Source organism: Cervus canadensis, chromosome 28 (genome assembly GCF_019320065.1).
Source record: "Cervus canadensis isolate Bull #8, Minnesota chromosome 28, ASM1932006v1, whole genome shotgun sequence".
Lineage (NCBI taxonomy): Eukaryota > Metazoa > Chordata > Mammalia > Artiodactyla > Cervidae > Cervus > Cervus canadensis.
In genome coordinates this window covers 649,773-677,103 of record NC_057413.1, presented here as the reverse complement: position 1 = coordinate 677,103, position 27,331 = coordinate 649,773, and the positions used below count along the sequence as shown (strand labels likewise).

At 50.3% G+C, this 27,331-nt stretch overlaps 1 protein-coding gene across 1 annotated transcript in view; it reads left to right on the top strand.

Moving 5' to 3' along the window:
- Positions 1 to 26,826, top strand: part of LOC122429955 — a 39,826-nt gene extending 13,000 nt beyond the window's left edge. Inside the window, exons 3-5 of the mRNA XM_043450672.1 lie at positions 16,330 to 16,477; positions 17,659 to 17,750; positions 25,470 to 26,826. Coding sequence (XP_043306607.1) covers positions 16,330 to 16,477; positions 17,659 to 17,750; positions 25,470 to 25,613 — 384 coding nt within the window. The 3' untranslated portion in view covers positions 25,614 to 26,826. The remainder of the gene's footprint in view (positions 1 to 16,329; positions 16,478 to 17,658; positions 17,751 to 25,469) is intronic.
- The last annotated feature ends 505 nt before the right edge of the window (positions 26,827 to 27,331 follow it).

Below are 27,331 nucleotides of genomic sequence, written 5' to 3'. Positions count from 1 at the left end.
GTGAACACTTTCTGATGTAATGTGGGAGAGGAGCAATGGCTTTCCCTTTCCAGGTTCTGTGGCTGAAACCCCCTGTAATAAAGGGTAAATTAACAACAGAAAGCTGAAACTCCAATACTTTGGCCACCTGATGCGAAGAACTGACTCATTGGAAAGACCCTGATGCTGGGAAAGACTGAAGGTGGGAGAAGGGGACGACAGAGGATGAGATGGATGGATGGCATCACTGACTCAATGGACATGAGTTTGAGCAAGTTCCGGGAGTTGGTGATAGACAGGGAGGCCTGGTGTGCTGCAGTCCATGGGATCACAAAGAGTCGGACACGACTGAGCAACTGAACAAGGGAAAAAGAAAAAAAAGAAGAGAAAAGCAAACATAAATTCAACAACCTGTCTGTGTCCACAGGAGAGACCCAGGAAAACAGAGTCACTCCCTGAAATGGCCAAGCCTTCAGCTTTGACACCATCTTCAGCTAAAAATGAAAGATGTTGAGGTGGGGGTCCCCAGAAAGAGCTCAGGGACAAGGAAGTGGTCCCCAATGCAGAGCTGGTCCCCACCTTCTCAGGTGATGAGTGTCTCCTGTGACTGTGAGTCCCCGTTGGCTGCCCGGTGCAGAGGGGTACAGGACAAAGAGAGGCTTCCCTCATAAATATGGGCATCCTTCCGGAGGGCTTCTAGGGTTTCAGAGCTTCTCCTGTGTCTGCCTTTCCTCAGATAATCTAAATCATTCTGGGGGGTAGCATATTCTGTACTGGAGGTGATAACAGAGCAGGCTGACGCAGTGCAGAAATGGACGCTGGGTACGGGTCAGCCATGGAGGACCTGGGGGTGTCATTGACCTGGATGTGATGGTCCAGAGACACAGCTCTGGGGAGATAGGGCAGATGGAGCGGCAGAGACAAGGCCCTGAGGTGTGATCTCGGGGTGTTGAGGGTACCCAGGATCTGGGTGCCTGGGTTGACGAGCCCCCACCAGGGGCAGGCGTTTGTGATGAGTGAGGCGTCACTGGTGGGCGGTCATCGCGTCTGCCTTCTGGGCTCTTCTTTGTTCAGGCTGTCAGCCCTCCCTCCACAAATGCTCACTATTCTCCTAGGTCACATGACGTCACCAAACTTCCCTTTCTGGCCACACGTCTTGCGTCTTGCAGGATCTGAGCTCCCTGAGCAGTGATTAAACCCGAGCCCTCAGTGGTGGAAGCATGGATTCTTAACCACTGGGAATTCCCCAGACTTTTTATAGTATAGCTCAATGGGTCACAAAGCTTTATTTTAAATGTTTAGTTAATTATTTATTTGGCAGTGCTGGATCTTAGTTGTGACATGTGGGATCTTTGACTTTTCTTGTGACATGTGAGATTTTTTACTGATGGCATGTGAGCTCTTTCTTAGTTGCAGCACATGGGATCTAATTTCCTGACCAGAGACAGGACCCAGGCCCCCTGCGTTGGGAGCATGGAGTCTTGGCCACTGGACCAGCAGGGAAGCCCTGGTTACAGAACTTTTGACTGTCATCTTTCCCCATTTTCCACGAGGCACTCATATTTTACTGGTGTATGTTTTGCAGATACGCTGATTTTTTTCTCATTTTGGTCACAGAGGCACATTATTCCTGAACTCTGCAGACACTGAGGTCTGGCCCTGCGACTGAGCTGGGTCAGTGAGGGATTGGAGGAGACCCCATTTAGTTCAGTGCTCTCCTGACTGTGGTGGGTGCATGTGCAGATCTGGAACTCAGGCTGCTGGGGAGGAGCAGAGGGGGCCACTCTGCTTTTAAGGGATGGAGGCAACCGCCGTCGTGTGAAGCTGAGAGTTGAGCACAGGGTCTTAAGGAAGCTGACGAGGGAGCTTTTTTATGGTTGTTAAGTAGGTGGGAGAGTCATGCTTGGAAATCAAAAGTGGTTTGTTGAGTTTTTAACCTACAGTGAAAGGGAACCAGAAACCCCTAAGGATGACCCAGGCTGTGGCAGAAACCCTTCCTCATACACTAACTCAAGAATCTTGTGTAGGACAGGCTTTGAAACTGGCGCTGTTAACAGCTTAGTGATGTCAACAAGACCCCAGATGTTCTGTCTCTCTGCTCTGCTGGCCACAGAATCCACTGCGTCCTAGAACTCATTTATGTCATGGCTACAAGAGAGCTGTGTCTGGATCTCCATGCTTCACATTCAGAAAGACTTGTAAGGGGAGAGTCTCTAGCAGTGGAAGGAAAGTTAGCTTCTCCTCCCTTCTGGAGCTAGTTTAGGTCCTATACTTCCCTTTGTGCTGGCAGCAGTCTCCATGGAAGATCTTTCATGGATGATCCAGCCAGTCATGGGCAAATGCAGTGGACTGGTCTACTAAGACTCCTTCTATGGGGTCTGAAATGGGGTCAGTCTTCCCTAAATCACATGGATTCATTGGATTAAGATTAAATTCATTGGATTAAGAAATGAAATCCAGGTCCTGTAAGAAGGTAGGAGGGGAAATGCATGCAGGATGGAAAGTATGTAGGAGGCTTTTAGGGTGAAAAGTGAACCTGTTAGTCACTCAGTCATGTCTGACTCTTTGCGACCCCATGGACTGCAGCCCATGAGGCTCCTCTGTCTGTGGAATTCTCCAGGCAAGAAGACTGGAGTGGGTTGCCTGCCATTCCCTTTTCCAGGGGATCTTCCTGACCCAGGGATCGAACCCTGTCTCCTGCATTGCAGGCAGATTCTTTACCATCTGAGCTGCCAGGGAAGAAGAACCTGAAGTAGATGATTTGACTGCCAAAGAAAACGTAGTGTGGGAGGATATGGGATCTGTTTTTTTTTTCAAAATTGTAAGATTCTATTTGTCTGAAATTGAATCTCTGTTCCTGTCTGAATGTGGGGGCAGAGTGGGGTAGGAGAAAAAGACAGTGCTCCCTAAAACTATCACCAACATTAGCTAAGGTGCTGGTGAACACACAGATTCAAGAGATTTAGATGTAGTATTTAAGGATGAGGTCTGCGGTACTCCATTTTAAAACAGTGATTCATATGCATCTAATGCAGCTTGTCAGCTGAACTCCATTTGGAAACCACTGGTAATGGGTACAGAATACACATTTTTTTGAGCACATATGGAACATTCACAAAAGCTGACCATGTCCTGGGCCACAAAGCAAGTCTCAATAAATTTCAAAGAATTTACATCATATGAATCACGTTCACTCACCACAATGCAACAGATTCAGATATATCTTACAAGAACATAAGAAAGAGAGCTTAAAAATGTATTTGGGAGCATCCCCCCAAATTATGAAATAATGGTTGAGTTGCAAATCTTGTCATAAGAGAAATTGTGAAATGCCGAGAGCTGACAACAGAGAAGACACTCCATGTGAAAGTGCAGCTAAGGCAGTACTCAGAGAGAAAGTTATAGCTTTGGAACCATTTATCAGAAATTAGAAAGAGGAGGGCTTCCCAGGTGGTGGTAGTGGTAAGGACTCCACCTGCCAATACAGGAGATGCAAGAGACATGTGTTCCATCCCTGGATTGGGAAGATGCCCCGGAGTAGGAAAGGCAACCCAATCCGTTATTCTTGCCTGGAGAATCCCAAGGACAGAGGGGCCTGGTGGGCTACAGTCCATGTGGTCACAAAGAGTTGAATGTGACTGAGCTTGCACATGCACGTAAAAAAGACGAAGAGCAAAGAGGCTAATGGCCAAGTCCAAGAAACCAGATTGAGGCTGGTAGAACCATCCAAAGAAACAACTCATTAGTCTGAATTTTTACTGAGAAACGACAGTGCCCACTCAGGGGCATTTAGTGGAGGATCCTTAGAGGCTCTGGTTTGGGAGGGCTGCAGAGTCTGTTTCAGAAGCGGCATCACCAGAAGGACACCAGATCGCAGCACAGACAGCTGAGGAAGGGCGCCCGACCGTGGCTGCCGCGCTCAGCGCCCCGGACACTGATCACAGACGTCAGGGCCTCCTGGACGGACTAGTGCCTCTGAGGGACCTGGCCAGGGAGGGGTGTCTCCATCTCAGGCCTGGTGCCCATTTCCCCACCTGCTCTGTCTCAGAGGGGTCTGGCTGGCAGAGTAAATCCCAGGGTGAACCCAGTGCAGGGGGCTGGGAAGACGAGTTTCTTTCTGGCTTCCGCCTTGGGAGACAGAACTCATTATGGAGGAAATTCAAAAGACATGGGGTCGGAGGGTGCAAGGCAATACCTTCTGAATTCAAGAAGAAGGGAAATTGTAAAGATCATGGCAGACAAATATCAATAAAATGGACAACCTGCTTCTGCAGTATTGAGATAATTTACAGACCAAAAGATGTTTCTTGGAAAAGAATAATAATGTGGACAAATCTCTGATGAGACTTAGAAAAACATCAATGTTCCACATACACAAAAATATATCAGGAAAGAGTGAAGTTAGAGGATTTATCATTCATAAATGAATGATTCTTCATCGGCTTGGGATTCAGCGTCCTGAGAGAGGTGATCTCTGTGTGAGTCTGACTCAGATGCTGGCCCTCCGCGTGTGGGAAGAAAGGCGTCTCTGGCTCCTGGATTTCCACGTGGCGAGTATTTCCTCCCAACAGGACTGTGCAGAGTAAGAAGCATCGCAGAGGGGCAGCCAGCAAATGCGGAACATGTGGTGCCTGCAGTGCAAGTTATTTTGTTGGTTCTGTATTGATGGCTAGAGGACATGGCAACCCATTCCAAGATTCCTGCCTGGAAAATGCTGTGGACAGAGGAGCCTGGTAGGCTACAGTCCATGGGCTCACAAAAAGCTGGACACGACTGATGGACGTCAACATTCCTTACAAAATGTCATCACTATAAAAAAGCTTCAACAAACATCTTCGTTGTAATTTTTATCCCAGAAATGAAGTGACTAAATTAAAATATATGAATAATTTTATGGCTCTTGATTAAGCTAATTTCTTTCTCTAACAGTTACAACAATTTATAGCCTCACCTGCTATGATGAAAGAGGATCTACCTCATTGCATGTTTCCTAGTTTTGATTATTTTAACAAGGATGATAACTTGTGGTTGTTTTTACTGGAATTTTAAAATATATCTGAGGGTAAGCAACTTTACATACATTATCTAATAGGTACAGTGTTTTGTAAGGGAGATGTCTTGATCTTTGCTTCACAGAGGAGAAAACAAGCTCCAGGGAGGTGAAGATTCATTCCCTCAGTTCCTCAGTCAGTCTAGGCTGTAGGGTTCAAACCTAAAAAGGGTTTTACTTATTACTTACTCTAAAGCTCTTATTTTAAACTGCCATTTTAGTTCATAGAAATGGATATATTTGACTAAATATATAAATTAAAATATCTGAGGACTAGAAACAAATGTAGTCAGAACTTCCCAAAGAATGTCCCAAAGAACACAAGACTTCTCAAGTTCTCAGAGGAAAAAACAACTCAGTATTTAAAATTTTGGGAAATGCTGGATAATGGGTCCCCTCTTGGAGACTCATAGTGAATGTCAGGATTTTTAAGGCTCTCAGAAGTCTTGAAGCAAAGAGACTGTTTAACTTTGTTTAACGTTTCAGAGGAGTAGAGTTCCAAGGAACGTGTTTGGGAAATGCAGCCAAACACTGTACCTCGTATTTCTGTGTTATGTTTTATTGCATTGGCTGCAACGTCTAGACAACGGTAAATGATATTGGTGGGAGTGGGTATTCTATTCCCAGCCCTTTCCCTTTGATTTAATGAGAATGTTTCCAGAATTTCATCACTGAGTATTGTGTTGCCAATGAGTTTAAGACAGAGAGCATCTTCATTACCTTTATTCCAAGGTAAAGAGTCAGAGATGGATGTTGAATACGAGGGACTCATACAAAGGCGGCTGTTCAGTGTCTGCTTATCAGGCGTCTGATGGACAGGGCTCCCTTCCTGGAGTTCCTGGAGTAATAAGACAGCCCCTGCCTGGGCTGGGGGAAGACACATGCATTTTCTGCCCGGGGCAGCACGTGGGTTTGTCACCTTTACCGTGGGCTGCAAAAGCAGGGGCGTGGGGTGGGGAGCACCTGCCTTGCTGAGTCAGCACACATTTTCTGAGTGTGCCCCTTAAAGGTTGGGCGCAGCTGGGCTCCCCATCTCTAAATGTAGCCCAGGGGTGGGGTGGGGTGGGGTGGGGATGGGGACAGATTAATACTGCTCGTGTGAGGTGGGGTGTGAAGAGCTGGCTCTGACGTGGGCTCTGCATGCCCCTGCCAAGGGTCTCGAAGCTGTGGGCATCTTCCTCTCCTCCCCTCACCCCCCCAGCTCTTTCCTCACCTTGGCTCCGGGCACTGGGACATGGATGAGCAGCTGTTCCCTAGAGATCCCCAGGCTGCCCAACCCTGGCTCAGATGGGCATAAGAATCGAGGATGGAATCAGGGAGGTTTCGGCCACTTAGGACACAAGACTGTGCTTTCGCCTGGAGAGGACTTGGAGACGGAGTCCTCAGGGTGCTGGCAAGTGAGTAATTGTATTTTAGCTCTGGAAACTGTTTTTTCACCCCTAATCTCCCCATCTTCCAGCTTATGGGGTGGTAAGCAGCCCCAGTGTGCATAATGAATGCTGACATCATAGGTCTGGGCACGGAAAGCATCAGCTCACGAGCACTTTTATTAGAGACTTGCCCCGAGGCTGCATAGCCAGCCCTTCCAGCCCAACATTCTGTCTGGAACCGCAGTGTCTCATGGGGCTGCTTCATCAGGGCCCACACCGTCCCCCGCGTCCCCCTCCCCCTGGACCGCGGGGTGAGATGCAGTCCCGTCACATAGCCCTGATGCAGCGATGTGGACATGAGTCTTCCACCTTGGCTGTGATTAGGACAGTTCAGCTCAGTCGTGTCCAACTCTTTGCGACCCCATGGACTGTAGCACACCAGGCCTCCCTGTCCATCACCAACTCTGGGAGCTTGCTCAGACTCATGTCCATTGAGTCGGTGATGCCATCCAACCATCTCATCCTCTGTCATCCCCTTCTCCCGCCTTCAGTCTTTCCCAGCATCAGGGTCTTTTCCAATGAGTCAGCTCTTCGAATCAGGTGGCCAAAGTATTGGAGTTTCAGCTTCAGAATAAGTCTTTCCAATGAACATTCAGTTTTCTAGAAACCCAGTGTCGTCCTGATCTAAGAGGGTGACAGCTCCTCGGGTCTGTGACAAAGCTGGATGTCTTCTACCTTTCCTCTTGCTCTTTGTCCTAACCTGGGACCTGTGAAACTTTGGAGTTTTGTGTTTGAGTAAGTTGAAAGCTAGGTGAAGGAGGAAGGGCTGGTAGTTAGGGATGAAGTATTAATTCTTAGTCTTCATGGGTCTTTTTTTGGTGAAGTCAAAACATTTTCAAAGAGGTGAGGATTGAAAACTAAGAATTTTCCTGTGAGTGGAGAAGCCCTCATTTCAGAGCCGATGGTAGTGAGAGGGCCAAAGTGATCTATTTCCGCCATCAGCCTGGCTTCCCCGTCCCTGGACCTCAAGCTCACGGTGAAGAGCTGGAATGATGGTTGGAGTTTATAAAAGTGAGTCTTATGAAGTACTGATCACAACTTATCCAGCTAGTACTTAGAAACCAGGTAGGATATAAGTAGATTTGGTTTACTGAGGAATCGGCATAAATTCTCCTTTCTTCTCCATCCTACTTGGGACTTTTCTCATTTCAAATGTTATCCAAAGTCTCTGCTTTGCAATTCCTAGGTTATAATATGGTCTTTTGTCTTCATTTTGAGATAGGAAAATGTATGCTCAAAGAGGCGTGGGTGGCAGAGGCTGGTTCAGAGTCTGGGGGTAGAGGGGTCCCCCCAGCGCTGGGCTCAATGCTGCTGAGCAGGGTCCCAGCCTCCACTTTGCTCCTCTAGCGGCGGACCCCCGGTGGGGGTGAGGGTCAGGCAGGAGGGACACCCCAGCTGGAGCACTCCAGTTCTGTCCGCCCTGTCTGGCCGCTGATGACATGGCTGTGACGTTTGTCCAGCACGATCTGTGTTCTCCTGGCCTCGTTTTTACTTTGCATCCCCCCAGGCAGAAGCACCTAATTTCAGCATGCTTGTGTATTTTTTTGATTTTGATTTTGAGTGAACACCAGGTCTTCAAGGCTGTTATTCCGAGGCCCAGAACTGCCCTCCTTGTTTTGTTTTTAATAGCTTGATGAAAGTTTGCTAAACTCCTTACACTTAAAAGAATTCCCTTTGTCTGGGGACAAAGAAAAGAAAATCCAAACAAACAAAAAAATCAAAGGTTTCCTGCTTTTCTGGGTTATCACCATTTGAACCTGAAAATAAGATTTTCAAATACTTTCTGTTTTGAATGAAACTCCGACAAATGGTCCTCTGGCCATGGGCCTGCCCCGGTGTGGGGGAGGGGGCCCCAAGAGAACTCACGCAAGGCCTGTGAAGTGCCCGCCCCTCTGCCTGCCTCCCAGCCTGGCGTGGCCCCAACCTGGGGGGTGGTGCTGTCCTCTTTCTCTGAAGCTGTGTCTCAGGTTTCCTGGTGTCCTTTCCAGTGAGGGCCACTCAGCAGATGATGGTGATGAGGGGCCTCCGAGCTGAAGCTGAGCTCCTGCTCCTGGGGGTGGGGGTGAGGGGGGTGGGGGGACCGCCTGGACAGGGATCTTCCAGATTGCATTGACTTGGTTCCTGAAATGGGGAGCATTTTATTTTCACAGTTCCCTTTCCCGTGCCCTTTCTCGGAGTGACGTCTTTTTCCAGGTTGCATTGTTGTAGACCAGGTTATCTGCAGGGCAGTGGGACCCGGGTTGTTTGCATTTCCTAAAATTGTGCTTTGCCCTGAATGTGGCAGAGAGATTGTCTGCCGCGGCTGTGAAACAGGACGGCTGGGAGGCAGCAGCACAGCCGCCCCTTCTGTTTCCGCTGCTCCCAGGGGTCTCGCGGATCCGTGGTGTCCAGAGCCCTCAAATCCGCAGCAAGAACTCCTGGACTTCCGAAGCTCCCGGTCGGTTTTGTGGAGTTCAGAACTGCCTTGTTTTTCGAGATCATTTTCCCCCTGGCTTTCCAGGAGGAATCATTTTCCAGACCCAGGGTGCACTGACTTGCAGTCAGAGATGCAGCCTGGTACCTCCAGATACAGGTCCAGATGTCTGCGGTTCGTGGGGAGGAGATAGAAGCGTGCTGGCTTTGCTGGGTGCCCTGTTGTTGTTTTGCTCTTCAGAGAGAGGAAAAATCCACCAGAGTTGCCTAATTTCCTGCTTTAAACACTCGTACTTTAGCGTTCATTTACCTATGAAATTGAATCATGTGACAGCATGTGTGGGGAAATTTTGGCTGAAACCCATTTCATTTGGTCTGCATGTGCTGTGGATCCTGTAAGTGCTGTCACTTCTGAGGGGACAGGTTTAAAATCCTCCAAGGAGGGCACAGTTTAAAACACACTCCACTCAGTGAGCAACTTTGTAAACGGGCCCTAAATCTGGTTCAGAAAAGGATGCTATAAAAGTTTGTTTAGTTCCTTTATCTCTAAAATAAGGAAAAGACACTAAGTAAATCCACAGAATTATTTTGTTACCACCAAGAAAATAATTTAAGGCGTAATAATTCCAGCATGTAACAATCGTTTCTATCTAATGCTTTGCGGTACTTTGTGTGAGAATAAATGGTCATTTGCTGCTATGAAATTTTATTACTGAGCCACTGCGAAGCAGGATTCTGTTTTACTATTTTTCATCTTTGTGATGCTGATGGATATTGCAGAACTTTCATATTTTCAACAAGTGCATATGGAACCCTCATCACGGGCCAGGAAACTTTCTAAGTGCTGTCGAGTCAGAGGTGAATGGGCCGGAGTGTTTGCTGCCTGACCCACATGGAAAACGCTGGGGGGAGTGTAAGGGGGTCACAGAAGAGACAGTGTTCGGGCCCGAATCACACACTTCCAAAATCACATCTGGATCTCGGCACCCAGGATCCTGTGACTGTGTTTGGAGGTGGGGCCTTTACAGATATGGTGAAGTTAAAAGGCGGTCAGTAGGGCGGGCTCTGATCCCACAGGACCAGCGTCCTTGTGAGGAGTGAGGTCACAGACACACACAGGGGAGGCCCGCAGGAGGTCACACGGAGAAGATGGCGCCTCCAAGCCCAGGAGAGAAGCCTCAGGAGGAACCAGGCCCTGGCAACACCTTGCTCCTGGATGTCCGGCCTCCAGACCATGAGGGATGAACGTGTGTGGCTTAAGCTGTCCCGTCTGTGGTCCTTGGTCAGGGCTGCCAGAGCTGACCACACAGCCAGGAAGCTCCCTCGTGAGCCAGAGAGGCAGATGGTGCTTCAGGACAGTGGTCTCACGTCAGCTCCTCTCCTTTGGGGCGAACGTGGCAATGTTCCCCCAGCAAGAGCTGAGGAAGGGCTCGGCCTGCCCGCAGGCCCAGGACAACGCGGGGACGCCCCACTGCTGTCTCCCCAGCACTCTCCTAGCGTTGTTACTGCAAAGCGTCCGAGGCCCGAGAGGGAGTGCTGAGCGCTGGGGGGAGGCGGCTTCTTAGGAGGGTTGCTGTTCATGCATCTCTCTTCTCGGGAAGAAGCTGACATCCTGCTTTGGCCTCATTTTTGTCTCTGTTAAGTAGATAAATGTGGTTTGCATCACTCAGAACCTTGGGAATGTCTTACAGGATATTTCTGGAATGGGCAAAGTTCAGCACAGCCTGGAGCCAAAATGTCCCCGTTACTGAGTCAGTGTAGTCCACATGTTTGCGACCGTCTCCAGAATGGTCTGCACGTGTGTGAGACTGATGGTGCAGTTCAGCACATCCCTGGGAACTGAGGAGGAGTGCCGAGAAGCAGGACTGGCCAGGGCTGCCCGCGGCCTCTTTTCTGTGTCGGAGCCTGCAGCTGCGGAGAAGGCCTGGAGCTTGATGAAGCTCTTCCTCTTCAAGGCACGAAGCCTCCTAAGCTGGGGCTGGAAGCCCCAAAGGCTGTGGGAAAGCCCCAGTGGCCTTTGAGGTCTTCGCCCTGGACTCCGCCTTTAGGACGAGCATCTCTGAAGTTTCTGAAGGGAGTCATCTATAGCGGAGTTCTCAAACTGTGGTCTGTGGCCCCCTGGGGTCACTGGAACTCTTTCAGGGTCTTCAAGGTCCAAACTGCTTTCCTAATAATAATAATAATAGTCTTCATTTCCTCTCCAGCACTCAGGCAGTAGGGTTTTCCAGAGGCTCTGAGGCACGTGGAGAGGGCATTGCCGTTGAAGTCGAGCTCACTATCTCTATGTTCCCTCCAGTGTTCTTAATAAGGAGGGTCGAGGTGCATATGTGTGCATTTTCTGAGATTAACCGCTTTAAATATTTCTGTGTCCCTACTAGTTATCTTCGGTTATACCCACTATAAAACTTTTTTTTCAAATCTTAAGTTCCCTTGGCCATCATTAGACTTATTTATGTTATGAAGTGGGCTTCCCCAGGTAGCTCAGAGGTAAAGAATCCGCTTGCAATGCAGGAGATGCAGGAGACCTGAGTTCCATCCCTGGACCGGGAAGATTCCCTGGAGGAGGGCATGGCAACCCACTCTGGTATTCTTCCCGGGAAAGTCCCGTGGACAGAGGAGCCTGGCGAGCTAGTCTGGAGGGTCACAAAGAGCTGGGCATGGCTGAAGCAGCTGAGCACACAGTTATGAGATGCTAAGACTGTCTCCCCAGAGTCAAGGATTAGGGATGGCTTTTGTAATTTCTAGAGCTTCCAGGGGAGCTCAGATGGTAAAGAGTCTGCCTGCAGTGTGGGAGACCTGAGTTTGATCCCTGGGTCGGGAAGATCCCCTGGAGAAGGGCATGGCAATCCACTCCAGTGTTCTTGCCTGGAAAATTCCATGGACAGAGGAGCCTGATGGGCTACAGTCCACGGGGTTGCAAAGAGTTGGACACAACTGAGTAATTAACTTTTGTAATTTCTACTGTTCAGCATTTTGCAACATGTCCTAAGGAAAAAGAAAGTAGAATTATTTATTTACAAATGAAATGCTTCTGTACATAGAAAATCCAAAAGATTCAACATTAAACAGCAGGGCTTTTAGTATAAAAATAAGGGGAAATTTTTATTTACAGCAACAAACATTATAATATACCTATGGATAAGCAAATCAAGGTAAACTATATTTAAAAAATAATAGTTTATCAAAGAACAGAATGTAAAACTAAAATGTAAAAATGATTAATGAGGCAATAATGAATAAAGAAAGTGGTAATTCCTCCCACATCAGTACATACTTTTAATGCAGTTTTAAGCAAAATCTCATTAGCTCTTTTCAACTAGAAAAAATGTGTCTAACATTTGTATGGAAAAGTGAAGGCATGAGATCTGACAAGATATTTTTGATAATGAAAATCAGTGACCAGGACTATATGTGTACATATTCTTAGAACTTACTGTGACGCTACAGTGTGGAATGAGCATAAGATGGACAAATGCATTAATTTGATTATATACATGTTAACAAGCTTCATCTTTGAAGGGAAAAAATCTGAACAAAATCTAAAAAAAAATTATGTTGTTGTTGTTTAGTCACTAAGTCATGTCTTACTCTTTGTGACCCCATGGACTGTAGCCCACCAGGCTCCTCTCTTCATGAGATTTCCCAGCAAGAATACTGGAGTGGGTAGCTGTTTCCTTCTCCAGGGGATCTTCCTGACTCAGATCAAATCCCTGTCTCCTGCATTGCAGACAGATTCTTTATTGTCTGAGCCACCTGGGAAGTCCAGTATTAATTTTAATAGGGTAAAATTCTATATGTTATTAAGAGAAAGAAAACCTATTTTTTAAAGGAACAAATTATGTAAATAAGCAGATCACTGAAGAGAAAATATGAAAAACTATGCATACACGTGTTCAGTGTCACTTTGGCAACCCCGCGGACTGTAGCCTACCAGGCTCCTCCATCCATGGGATTCTCTGGGCAAGAATACTGGAGTGGGTTGCCATTTCCTTCTCCAAATACACAATGTAACATTTGGCAAAAAAAAAAAAAGTAATTTCAAGTTTCTTATGCAGAAACACAACAAAAAGTAAGCATGCTTTTTTGACTTATTTCCGTTAATATTTCAACTTTATGGAAAAACATTTTATAATTTAACTTTTATAAATTTTATAACTCTGTCTAAAACTGTTACTCTTTTAGAATTGAGTACTTACTCTAAAATAGAATGAAACTTATTTGTGGCATATTTTCCCATATTTAAGGATGAGTCATTAGCTTTCAAATGGGAGATTAGAAGGCTTGCTTTCTCCATCCACAGCTGCACTGTCTGGGTAGAAAGATGCTGTGAAGGCTAAATGGATGCAGCAGGGTATTCTCTTGCTCCCGAAAGGAGCCATCTAATCCAAGGAAACTGGATGAGCTGTAAGTAAAAGCATAGAAATATGATGATTAGCTCTATAGATGAATAGTTTACCTTCTTGTGTTTAATGCAACAGAAAAAGAATCAGATTACACTAAGGTGCCAGTTGAATTGTGACCATCAACTTTGGACTTATTCAGAATTTAAAGGAAAAGGAATATAATATTTGAAACACAATGAGTTCTTTTTAGACATTTTAGACATTAAATTTTCTGTTAAAAACAAAAAATTGCTTGTTACTACTTTTCAAATGAGAAATTAAAAAAAAAAAAAAGCCACAGGAGCATCTTAGGGATCGAGGATGGTCTTGCTGGAGAAGGGCACCCAGCACATGGGCACACGTGGAGCCAGGCGCCCGCCTTGTTGGACGTCTGCCGGCTGGCCAGCCAGGTCAGGAGTCATGGTGCGGCCGCTTCGCAGCACGTCAGTCACCCGCTGTGGAACAGCTGTAGCTGCAAGCAGGAAGATCTCGTCTGCAGACCTGCACCTGTACCTACAAAGGATGCTCGGCCTGCCTTGCCTGTATCCATCCGGGGTCGATCAGGGACCCGGGGTAACGAGCACAGGTGGGGTGATGTAGTCCAAGTGATGAACCCCTTTCCTGAGACTCACGGTCTGTCCTGGAACAGCCGTGCTGACGTCTGCACTGCTGGTGTCTCATCACAAACGGGGACGGACGGGGGCTGACTTGCACCAGGGTCACTGCGTCTCCATGGCCGCACCCACGGGGAAGAGCCCACCGTTCCTTAAGAACGTCCAGAGGAAGTATAATTGCTTGAGCAGATTCCAGGGGTCTCTGAGGCACTGTTCTTCCTTCTTGTCTCTTTCTGTCCCTCATACTGGACACCTCTATTCACCTGTCTTACAGAGTTCAGAGTTCTTCCTCTCCCTGCTCTGATCTGATGTGGAGCTCTAGTGAAGTTTCATTTCAGTTTTTGTAATTTTTTGTTTGCTACACCCTGTGGCATATGGAGCTTCCCAGACCAAGGATGGAACCTGCGCCCCCTCCATTGGAAGCATGGGGTTTAAACTACTGGACCACCAGGGAACTCCCATAATACTGTTTTCTAGATTTGTGATTTGGTCTTTAGAGAAATAAAAATCCTTGTATGGATATTCTGTATTTGGTGAAACATTTCTCACACTTCCTTTAGCTATTTAGATACTGTCGCCTTTAGTTCTTTGGACACGTTCAAGATTGCCAATTTAAAGCCTTAGTCCAGCCTGTGTGTGGGGTTTTCCAGGTGGCATGATTGGTAAAGAATCCTCCTGCCAATAGAAGAGATGCAGGAGACGCAGGTTTGATCCCTAAAGAATCTGCCTACAATGCAGGAGACAGGGGTTCGATCCCTGGGTCAGGAAGATCCCCTGGGAAAGGAAATAGCAACCCACTCCAGTATTCTTGCCTGGGAAGTTCCACGGACAGAGGAGCCTGGCAGGCTACAGTCCATGGGGTCACAAAGAGTCAGACACAACTGAGCAACTAAACAACATACCTGTGTGGCGGCCATAATTTCTTGTTTCTTTGCGGGTCTTGCAATATTGTTTTGAAAATTGCATGTTTTAAATAATATAATGTGGCAACTCTGTTAAATTCTCCCTCCACCCAGGGTCTGTCGTTGTTGCTTTTGTTGTTTGTTTACTGGCTTTTCTTAAATGGAACTAATTCTGTAAAGTCTGGATTCTTGGTCACGCGTGGTCACTGAAGTCTCCGCTCAATCATTTCCTCAGTGTCTGCAGCCGGGAGGTCTTCCATGTTGCCGAGGTCCTCATGTATGCGGGGCAATACCTTCAGCTCCTGGTGGGGCAGGATGGCCTTGCTGCTTTGGCATCACTTGCTGGCATAGAGCTTCCGGGTCAGCCAGAGGTGAGACATGTGAGCTCTCAGGTCTTCCCCAGGACGTGACAGCCTTGCACACTCGTGCAGCCTCCTGGAGCCCTGCAGACACGTCAGAGCTCCTCAAAGCCGTCTGTGGACATCTCACCACTCAGCCCCATTTTTGCTCTGCTTTTACCACTGTTTCAGGCAATCACGACGTTACACAACTGCCCCTGATCTGTTTTTCACAAGCGTCCTGGGGGAAAGGTTTTTCGCCTTTCATGTGAGTTGGGTCAGATACAGTGGGGTCTCTCATAGAACCACCTAGAAGCCACGGAGGAGCATGCTCTGGGGAGGTTCCAGTCCGGTCTCTCCTTCTGAGGCCCCCAGGCTCCTGCTTTCAAGATTCCGAGCAGACAGGGCGGAGGAGAGGGGTCTCGGGCGACAAGGTTCTTGCTGAGAGGAGGTCGTTTTTCCTGAGGGCAGGCTCACGGGTTCCTGCGGCCTTGCGGAACTGCCAGCGGCCAAGGAGCGTTGATGGCGACCGTTCCTGCCGGTGCTGATGCTGCTTTAAGGAGGAGAGGGTTTCTGGAGGTCTGTCCTTGCCATTCACAGTGATGCCTACCCTGCCTCCACAGCAAACCCCCGAAACCAAGCTGACAGGTCATCAGCCGGAGTTCACTGTGTCGTGGAACGTCTGGATCGTGTGGTGCTGTGAAACCACTCGGGAGGAGGAACTGTGTCTCATGATGTGTGAGATCAGAAACGCTGGAGGGGGGAGTGTGTCCACTCATCTCCCACTTTTCTGAAAGCACGACCACCCGAGTCCCTGTGTGTGTGTCTGTTTTTCTTTGTTCAGGGGACAGGTGTGTCAGGGTAACACGGGGGTCAGGACTGGCTGCAGTGAGACTGGGGCGTGTGGCGGCTGCTCCGCAGTCTATCATCTTTGCGTTCTTCAGAGACTGTGGGGGGCATGTCTCACATTTGCCATTTCTCAAGATGTTATCTCAAGAAGTATTTGTGAGGACAAAACTATGCATCATTCTACAGTCCTGAAGGGTTTTACATGTAAAGTTCTCTCTTTTTTCCTCCACTTTCTATATCCACAACAGTACATTTCTAGGGTCATAGCATCGATAAACGTGTATTGTTCTTGTTCATGTACACAAAAAACTGCCTCATTCAGAACAGTAAATACTTTTTACTTTTGCCCTGACTCCCCATGTTTGCTTTCTAGACTCAGGTGAGGAGCCATTCACTTAATGCTCCAGCCAATTCCCAGCTTTGCTTCCAGCGACTCAGGGTTACCCCCGAGACTGCTGCAAAGGGCCCCCAGAGCCGGTGCCAGCAGCCAGACACTTGGAACCTTCGGGACACGGTGAAAGGTGAGGGGGCGTGTCCAATGGGCGTGGCCGTCTTTCGGAGCCTTGTTCTGTTCCCAGCCCCCAAGTGTCCGCTCCAGAATCTGTAGTCGCCAAGACCCGGGACAGCCGCTCTTCACTCTTGAGATGCCCCAAGTCCTCTCTGCCCGCCCCCCCGCCCAATGCAGGGGCCCCTCCCACCCAGTACCGTGTAGGTTCAAGAAGCCACACGAGGGAAGGGGCTGGCGGACTGGGGCGGGCAGCCTGGGGTCCAACACCCAGGCTTTGGACCCACAGGGCAGAGCTGGTGCCAAATCAATTCCTCAAGCCGCTGCAAGACCATGGACAAGTGACCGGCCGTGTATTGTGCAGGCCCCTTACGTGTACCAGGGGGAGGCGGGCGGTGCCGAGTCCAGGATCGCAGGCTCCTGAGTGAGGACGCCTGTGAGAACAGCCCTGTGCTGACGCCCAGCTTGCCCGCTAACGTGGGGTGCTGGACAGGCTGGGGGTGAAGTCCGAGACCCACCCCTGCTGTGAAAGCAGCAGGAGCGATGAGGTCCCTCCGCGTATTTTGTTCTTTTAGGTGCCGGAGACTGCAGATCTGGGGTCCTGTGAATAAAACCTTCCCAGATCTTTGAGAAACCTTCACTTACAGAGATGTGAGTACTAAGAGAATGAAGCTGCAAATGTAGAGCCTCCGTTTACAACCTGCAGCTGTATGTGGGGGAAAAACCCAAACCTGAGCTACCAGGTTCCATAGAAAGGGGCCTGAGGGCTGTTGGCCAGACTTTTTTCTCTCAAACTGACAAGTTGAGAAATGTATATGGTAAAAAAAAAAAAATGCTAAAAGTTCAAAACGTATGAAAAATCTTCCTGGTTCAGTGCCTGGGTCCTGCTGCCCTGAAGGGACCACCTTGTCAAGTTTTGTGTTTTCTCCTAGGAATAATCTGTGTGTGAGCAAATTTAGGCCAAATATTTACCTATTTCTTTATTATATTAAATTGTGGTAAGACACACACAGGACAAAATTTACCACCTTAATCATTGTTACGTCCACAGGCTAGTCGTACGCCCGATCTCCAGAACTTCTTCGTCTTACAAAACTGGAACCCTGTCCCCATTAAACAACAAAACCGACTCAGCTCTTTCCCTCAGCCCCTGACACCCACCCTCCTAATCTGTTCCTTTGAATTTGATGACTCTAGGGCCTTCATACGGTGGAGATACACAGCACCTTTCCGTGTGGCTGACTGACGTCACTGAACACAGTCTTCGGGTTTCCCCCGTGTTGCAGCAGGTGAGTCTCCTCCGTGCAGCAGGGGGAGAAGAGGAGCTTGAGAAGCCCCCTTTGGGCTGGACGGTGAGGCTGCTCGTCTTCCTGATGGGGTGTCTGCCCATGGCTCCCCGCGTTGTGCGAGCCGGTGATCTGACCCTGCCCCGAGGCCAGCGCTCTTCCCATAGCTCAGTCTCACAGACCTGGATTCTTTCTGAAATGCATCAGAAAAGCCTTTATGTTTCTTCCTGGACTGGTCTGACTTCCGGAACGCGCAGTTTGTGGTCAGCGGGGTACACGTTGTGTAGGATGCTGCCCGGTTATGGGACCCTGCTTCTCAACGTGATGGTGATGCAGGGACCCAGCCCACCCTGCTCCAGGCTGCATGATGCCAGCCTGCACTTTGCTTCTGGCTCCGAGATCCTGATGGGGTGAGGGCCACGGGCCACCCGTCACTGCCGAGAAGGAGGACAGGTGAGCCTGGCCGCCTGGCTGGCGGAGGAGGAAGTCACCCGATGACGCCGTGGGTTCTGGGAAGAGGAGCAGGACCTCGGGGATGGATGGCTCAGGACAGACGGTTGCTGTGACGTCAGTCCCACTCAAAGCCTTGATGCTTCCCTCGTGCTGGCAGTGAAGGGGCGGTCCTGCTGGGCTCTGTGACCTTGGATTTGGAGGGAACCCCTGGGTGACTTTAGGTTAGCCTTGCCTGTGGTGTATCCTTGGAGGAGAACACACAGCTGAGGCTGGGACTGCAGCAGCCAGGCTGAACTTAGGGGGTGACAGCAGAATATGACCACCAGCCAGCGCCCTGACCTGAGCAGGGCGCCCAACCAGAGCCAGTCACGTCTGCCTACCAGCGCCCGGGGAGGCAGAGCCACCAGCCTCTCGTGTCAGCTCAGCCGCCTGCAACTCAGAGCTGATAGGTGGTCCTGCAAGCCTTCAGGTGGGGACCCAAGGCCACCGGGATGCATGGCTCCCTGGCGCCCAGGACAACAGCTGGGGAAGGGAGGTTGGCTGAAATGGAGGCCTCCCTCCTGGGCTGCGGATGAGGTGGAAAGACTGATGAAACTCTTCTCTAAAATGGAACTGCTTAGAGGTTAGTGTGTGTTAGTCACCAGTTGTGTCTGACTCTTTGCAGTCCTGTGGACTGTAGCCCACCAGGTTCCTCTGTTCATGGGATTCTTCAGGCAAGAATACCAGAGTGGGTTGCCATTTCTTTCTCCAGGGGATCTTCCTGATCCAGGGATTGAACCTGGGTCTCCTTTATTGCAGGCAGACTCATTACCAGCTGAGTGTGGAAATCGTTTGGGCATCTGTGACAGTGCAGACTGTGTGTCAGTGGGTCTGGGGCCAGGCTGGCTGCTCTGCATTTCTAATGAGCACTTGGATGAAGCCCAAGTGAATGGCCAAAGGTCACCCAAAAAGCAAGGCTCTACTGAAATCTAAGCAAAATTGGCATTTATTTTCTTTTTTCTTAGATCCCTCTCCCCACTTAGGGCTTCTCTGGTGGCTCAGATAGTGAAGAATCTTCCTGCAATCCAGGAGAACTGGGTTCGATCCCTGGGTCAGAAAGATCCCCTGGAGAAGGAAATGGCAACCCACCCCAGTATTTTTGCCTGGAGAATCCCATGGAGAGAGGAACCTGGTGGGCTACAGTCCATGGGGTCGCATAGAGTCAGACACGACTGAGCACGCGCGCACACACACACACCCCACTTAACCTGCCTACCTGAGATAATGCTCCAAATAAGTACATTTTGAGTCTTCATTCTTATTTAAAGACTGTTTTGTATCCATGGCATGTCAGTTCCTAGTGGTGGACATTTAGGTGGCTTCTCATCTTTGTTCTTTTAAGAAATAATTTAAATTTTATTAGCGTGTAGTTGATTTACAATGTTGTGTTAATTTCGAGTGTACAGCCATGTGACACAGTTATGCATTTACATATATTCATTCTTTTTTAGATTCTTTGTAATCTTTGTTCTTAAAGCCAAAATGCAAGGAGCAGACTTGCTCACATGAATATCGCAAGTGTGTTTGAAAAGGTGTGAATTCGAATGAAGGGAAGCATATGGGATGCTTGTACACCGGAAACTGTGATTATTCTGTCGAGGACCCCAGGGACCAGGCGTTCCGACAGGCTGGTGTCCTCTGGACTCAGGTCAAGCTGGCCATCTTCCACGATGCTGTCAGTCTTGCACGTGCTATTTTTCGGCCCCGTTATCTTTCCATCTCATGCTTGTGCAATTCTTTTCCTGGAGTCTAAGTGTGGGATTGACTTACACAGCCTGTTAAGTTCCATTTGCTGGCTTCAGACTGTCATCTCACCTGCTGAGATAATTGTGGTTATTGACTTTGTCATCTAACATTTTCCCTCACTCTCCTGGGTTATTTCATCTTCACAATTGATTCTTCCCTCCATCCCCCTATCCGTCCCTCCCTCCCTCCACCTGGTGGCTGTCTCCTGAGAGCCCCGTGTTCTGAAGGCTGTGCGCTCATCTCTGGGGTGTTCACCATGGTGAGCCAAACAGAAAGGAATCTGTGTTCTCCTGGACTGTCATTCCAGTGGGGAAGACAGACACTAAACAAGGACAAATAAGTTACATGGATGTTATGGTGATGCTGAGTGCCAGGGAGGAAAATAAAGCAAGGACGAGAGACAGGTAAAGGGTGGCCAGAGAAAAGCCTCACAGAACGCGACATCTGAGCAGAAGATGTTTCAGTCAAATTCACTGGGCAACGGGCTGAAAAAGAATTCTTTGATCTGTCACCAGAAGCCTCCCTATGGGCTGATGTTAATCCATGAGCTGGCACCTTTGGGTTACAGCTGATGAATCTACGGGCATGCTCTGTGATGAAATATCTAGACTGCATTTCTCAGCATCTGTGGCTCTTCCCTGATCCCGGCTGGTCCCACTCTCACATCAGAGAAGTGAGTTTAATGTGAAGGAGGTTTTCCCCTTGTTGCCGTGATGCCATAGTGAGCTGTGAGTGGAGAGAGAGAAGGGGCAGCTTGGCATTGACCATCCTCATGGCCTCAGTGAAAAATCACAGGTGGAAAGACCAGAGTCTCTTGGCAAAATCATAGGAAATTCAAGATTTTTCCCCAGGAATCTTTGGCAAAGGTGCTTCTGAATAGGAGGCATGCCTGGTTCTCCACCGTCTCCAGCCAAACCCCAAGCGGCCCACGGTCAGTGTCCCTGCAGGGTGGAGGCGGCCAATGGCCCGGCCCCACGCTGCTGCCCAGGGGGCTCCATCCAGTGAAGGGCTGTCTTCTTCAGACTCACCTGCAGGCTGCAGTGTTGCCATGACTATCCTCAGCTCTGGGGCGGGCTTTCCAGGTGAGCAGAGGGCGGAGGAGGTGCAGGCAGACACTGAAGTCACAGGGAGGAGGGAGCTCGTGAGGTTCCCGTGCAGCCCAGGAACCCAGGTAACAGCGGGGCCTCATCAGCCCGGCCGTGCGCAGAGCCGGCTGTCTGCCGGCTGCCCTGGCCCCGGCCGCTCCGTCTGTGACGCCAGTGGACTGGACCGGGTCGTTGCTGAAGCCAGTGCTCTGCCCCTGAGCTTCAGGTTCTGTGTGTGTGCTCTGAGTGGCCACCAGGGCAGCTACGCTTTGGAACCTGGTTTCACAGGAGCTGGTCCTGATGGATGAAGGCCCTGGGGCCTGAGGACAGCCTGGTGCCTGCCAGGAGGAGCTGGGACCCGGGGAGGCTCGGAGCCCCTCGGGGGTGCGGCCCCAGCTGGTGAGCAAGGCGGAGGGCCCAGGACCAAAGCGTCTTGATCTGGTGAGAGATTAAACAGCGGCAACAGCTGCAAGAACCAGACCCTCCCCACAGAGCCCTCCAGCCCCCCTGCTCCGGAAGCAGGGGACCCCTGACAGTGAGAAGGTGGGTCTCGGTTCCAGAGCCAGGAGAGCAGACCCCGCCCTGGTCAGAATGGCCCTTTGTTCTGAGACTGTGACTAACGATGCTGCTATGCGGAGGCTTATGCAACCTGGCAGAGCTGGGCCCTCGCCCCGACCCGGAGCCTGTGATCTGGGCACCCGGCCCGCAGTTGCGCAAGAAGTAATTAGGGGTCCAGCCGAGGCTTGCTGGCTCCTCGTCAGGCCGGGCTCCCGGGCCCAGCACCCGACAGGCTCATTAATGTTTAAACCTCCGGGTGTGGGAGGCTGTTTCGTCACCGCAGAGGGCTCAGCGCGGGGCTGGGGCGGGGGTGGGGGGGCCCACATGCTGTTCCTCCTGCCCCCCCCTTTTCCATAGAAAAGTCATTTTTAAAGCTCTCTAAAAATCTTTGAGTTTTTTAAAAAAGTTCTTTAAAAATAAATAATTTTCTCCACCAATCCATTATCTTCTAAAAATAGACCTCAAGTATAACTTTAACCTTGAGAAATAAGTGAAAAAAAAACTAGTCTAGCTTCCTGTCTGCTACCAGAATCTCGGGGGGGAGACAGAGAGCTATTTCACCTGGTGAAAGCTTGAGGGCACGTGTGGCAGAGACGCTGCTGCCAGGGAGCCGCCCCCTCTGCCTCCAGGAGGGCGTGGCCTTAGAAAGCAAGCCGGCCTGGAGACCCCCCTGTCTGTGGACTCCTCTCTGCAGAAGCCCGCGAGCTCCCCACTCTGTGCTCCAGGGCCTTGGCGCCGGACGTCAGGACACCCTCCCGTTTTTGCATCCTGGAAGGACTTGTGGGTCTCAGTCCCCAAGGACTTCATCCCAGGGGCTTTGCCGGGACCAGGGACAGGGCCCAGGCCAGCATCCGGCACTCCCTGCCTCACTCGTGGAAGAACCCGAAGTTGTCCGTCTGCGCAGTCTGGGGACATCGCTCAGGTTTGCGATGCACTGGCTTCTGTCCTCACCGGCCCAGGGCTCCTCTCAGAAGAATGAGGTCCCTGCCCCGGCTCACCTGCCACCTCACCTTCCTCCCTCCTTTGCTTTCCTTCCCTCTCAGTGAACTGGGCTTGTTTAAATTGTGAAGCAATGAACAATAATAGTAAAAAAAAAAAAAAAATAGTTCTTCCAATCAGAATAAAAGTGCATCAGATGAAAGATAAATGGCTTTCCCCACGCCCGCATCTCTGCAGCCCCGTCAGCTACCCCCAGGTAACTCTACAGCGTGAGTGTTTGGTAAAATCCTCCTGACCATTTCCTCTGTGAGCACGTCTGTGGACGAAGATGCACACGAAGTCCTGTCCTGAGCACAGGACCACGGTCAGCGTGCGGAACACACGGCTTTCCACCACACTCCCGTCCTGACTGCCCGGCGGTCCGCTGTGAGGCTATGCCCCGGCCGACTTAAACTGGACCCATGAGCTGGTGTATGTACATCCTCCCCAGTTTGGGGGACCACAGGCAGGGCTGCCCTACACACCCCAACATGGGCCCTTGTGCTCAGCTGAAATAGTGCACCCTTGGGATAAGTTCCTAGCAGTGGTTTTGCTGGGTCAAAAGTTACGTGCATTTTACATTTTAATAGGCATTGCTCAACTGCCCCGCAGAAAAGGTGCACCAGTTTACAGCCCCATTATAACACTGTGTGCACAGCCATCTCCTCACAGCCTCGCCAAGCCGCATACTGTCAGACTTGCAGGTCTCTGCTATAGACAGAAAGCAGCAAGTGTTTCTTTTCTTAAATTTGCATTTGTATTATGAAGAGTGTTTATGGACTATTTGCCTTTGCTGTTTGGGGTGGAAATATGCTAGCCTTGACCACGGTTCATTTCTATTTTTAGTTGTTTTAAAAATGGCTTTCTAACAGCTTTCATTTATCATTAGCCAGCTAGGTCACAAATATCTTCCCGTGTGCCTGCTATTTAGGCACAGAGGAGTTTACAATATTTACAGAGAGAATTGATCTGCACTGAGAGTTTCCGCCGGGCTCAAGGGAGCCCTGCCTGCACAGAGAAGACTTAACCTCTCCCTCTCCCCTGTCGCTCTGCCCTGGGCTTGCTTTCCGCACACTCTGGCCTGTGTTCTGGTGTGCGGGGTGAGGTAGGGATTCAGTCAGTTATTTGGAGTTTGCTCATCAGCTTGCTGGCTGGAGGGGGCTTTCTGCTCCCTGTGAAGTCAGTGGATCCAGACAGGAACGCGCCTCCTTCCCTTCTTCTTAGATAGATCTGGCCCCTTCCCGGAACCCTGGCCTTTTTTGAAGGAAGCGTCAAGGAGTAAATGCAAAAAAGAATGATTGAGAGGAAAGCAGAAAATGGAGGCTTCTGGTAGGAAAAGAAAAACACCAACTTAACAGGGTTAAATCACTTATGTGCGTAAGCCACTTAAGATTTCACTTTAACCAAGTGCAGAGTCCCTTGGACAGCAAGGAGATCAAACCAGTCAGTCCTAAAGGAAATCAACCCGGAATATTCATTGGCAGAGCTGATGCTGAAGCTGAAGTGCCAGTACTTTGGTCACCTGATGTGAAGAGCCAGCTCGTTGGAAAAGACCCTGATGATGAGAAAGATTGAGGGCAGGAGGAGAAGGGGATGACAGAGATGGTAGGATGGCATCACCAACTTGATGGACATGAGTTTGAGCAAACTGCAGGAGATAGTAGAGGACAGAGGAGCCTGGCGTGCTGCAGTGCATGGGGTCACAAAGAGTTGGACGTGACTTAATGACTGAACAACAACAGCAATAAACAGAATCCCTGGGCTAAAAAAACAGCTAAGCAGATGAATTCTGTTTGCCGTTTGTTTGCCCAACTCTGCTCAAGAAAGAGAGAAGGGATATACAACTCTCATTTTAACAGTATCTCTGCAGTGAGTTTTCTTAGTTGAACAGATCAAAAATCTTGTGGGAAGTTCAAGAGGTCACATTTATAGCCTGGGTTTTCAGGATTCCTCCCATAGTTCCTAAGTAGGTGGGGTATTTTCTCTTTAAAGACCAAATAAGTTAATTGCACAATCAGTAGCATCAGCAATTTCAACTTGTTGGCATGAGTGATGTGATATGCATGTTGGCAAAGACCTACATACTCTGATTTGCAGCATAATTCATATAATCCTGTAGATCAGACTCCAGGTGATTTAGTTAAAAGGTACTGAAGCACTCCTTCTCCCCCCCGCCGCCCCAAGTACCCACCTCACAGTAAACTGTGTAATTTGTACGATGATCTAAGGTGATTGATGAGGATTTGGGTTCATCGTTCGGGGCTAAGGAGTATCACTGCTGTTGGTCCTGGTCCACCAAGCCGCCTCTGCTGCGCCTGCCCCGTCCCCTCCTGAAACGCGGCTTTTCTGGTTTTTGTGAGTCGTTCTCTCCCCCTTCCCTCCTTCTTAGGCTCCTGCGTCAGCTTCTCCTTGTGCGTCTCATACCTCAGCTCCCCTGGCCCTCCCTCAGCTCAGGACACTCACCCCATCTTTAACTTGAGCTTAATTTGCTGACTTTGTGTCTTTCAACTGATTTCCACCCAAGTCATCTCGCATGCCCTGGATGAGGCCTTCATGCCTCCGGTGGTGGGAATTGTGTGGCCCGTTCCCAACCACGCCCGAGCCCCGTCTGTCGTGGATTTCAGACAAGGGGTGCCCCTCAGGGAACCAGACTCCGCTGCCTACTGAGTCTGCCCCGCCCCTGTGCAGTTGGAGTGGCTCAGATGGTGCCTTTGAGCACATTCGAAAAGTGTTCTTTCCTCAAAACACTTACTTCCATTGGGCAAAAGTTGTTGGAATTACCAAGACTGCTGAGAATGGCACCCTTCACCTGTATTAGGGAGGGGACAACCACAGTCACACGGCCCTTTGTCCTGTGTTTCAGAGACTTTGTTGCTGCTGGTTGCCGGCTTCCCGGTGGCCCCCCTTCCGCTGGGGCCCTGGGGCTGAGGGTGCACGGCTGCCTGCCTGCCCCCCCGCTGCCCAGGAAGTGTCTGCCTCTCCAGGAGGACGAGAGACGTCCAGCTGACTTCCCCTCGATGGAAGGAGTGATGTGGCTTGCTGTTACCTCATGGGTGAGCAGAGAGATGTGCCTGCCAGGCTCAGAGTGCATGCAGCCTGGCTTTTGGTCCAGGAGGAATTCAGCACTTCACCAGCTGCCCAGGGAGACAGCATAAGACACCATGGGCAGGACGTGTGGGCAAGTGGTCTCTTGGAACTAGTGTGTCCCCTGGTCTGGTGGGGTGGCCATGTGTGGTCACGTGACCCGCACATCCTTCAGGCAATTGTCTCCCCAGGACCAGAGCCTCTGCCCTGGGCATGCTCAGAGCCTTCAACACAGCCTCCTCCTCCCAAAGGGCAAAGTGGCGCTGCTCAGGGGGCCGTTGGGGGGCCACGGCCTCCGGGCAGCATCTGGACTGAGGGCCAGGTCGGAGGGATAGCAGGGCCGTGGGCTCCTAGCGGGCCCTGGTGCCCAGTCACTCCCCCAGAGCCTGGCTGCTGACTGTGGGCATGTGCTTTAGGTCCTGCATTTGCTTTCTAACTTGGACAGTTCATAGTGGAAGGAATTCAAGAGCATATTTATTCCAGTGTGCTTGAATAATGCAGCTGAGCATATCACTCACATCCCTGCACGAAGGAGGCGGCAGCCCCGTGGGGAAAGCCCTGTGTCCTGCGGGCAGCGGGACGTCTTCATCTGCAGACTGGACTTGCTGCCGGTTGCTGGACCTGGCTGGGGGTTCCCTGGACTGGCAGCCACTTTCCAGAGGTGTTTCTTTCATACCGAGCATCTCCACTAGTGCCGTGTGACAGATAAAAGCTTGAGGAATATTCCCGAAGACTCTGCTGTTCGTGTTGGTCTGTGGACGGGTGTCTCTGGGTGTGGACGGTGAGCGCTTGAGGCCGGCGAGCCCGTCCACAGCCCCGCGGTCATGGCACGAGGAGGGGGTGTCTGTGACGCAGCGTGGTCTTCCTGTGCCCATCTTCTCTATCTTCCCCCTGGAGAATGTCCTGTGTCTGCCGCGTGACTTAGAGTGACTCGATGTCCTAGGAAGCAGAGGCGGAGGCTGCCCTCAACCTTTCCTGGATCTGGGCAGACAGGCTGCCCGCCTGAGGGCTTGCTTCAGCCAGAATCCAGAAAGAGCCCCGTCATTTTGCAGTAAACAATGATGCACCTTTTATTGCATTTATAAATGTCCCCAGAGGCTATTACTCAAAAGGGGTTCAGCTAATAAATACATAACTAATAATTACCTCGGTTCAGAGTGCTGACTTGTGTAACTGTCATCGGGGTCAAGAATGTCCGTTTGCTCAACCTCCCCGGCACCTCGACACCTGTGGTTACGGAGCCAGGGTGCAGGCTGAGGTCAGGGGTCAGGGAACAGGATGTCCCTCCCGCCGGGTCTGAGCGTGGTGGACAGGATGCGGCTCTGTCACCGGTCCTTGGGGCGTCCTTTCCTTGTAGGGGTGCTGGGTCTTGCTGTGGACGCTGGACAGACGGCAGCCCCGGAGCTGCTCTGGGGCTGCCCGGGCGTCAGGTGGGACCGCAGCAGGGCTGTTTCTCTTCCACTTGGGCACTTGGTCCTTGTCCATCCTCGGCCAGGTGGCCAGACCAAGGGAACAGTCAGCCCGTGCTGTGCGTGGACTTGGCCAGAGGTCAGCCCTCTTGCTGGGTGGCTGTCGGCTGGGCCAGGCCCCCGGTGCCCATTCTCGTCTCCGGGGCCGGGGCAGGAGAAGGCAGAGCTGCCC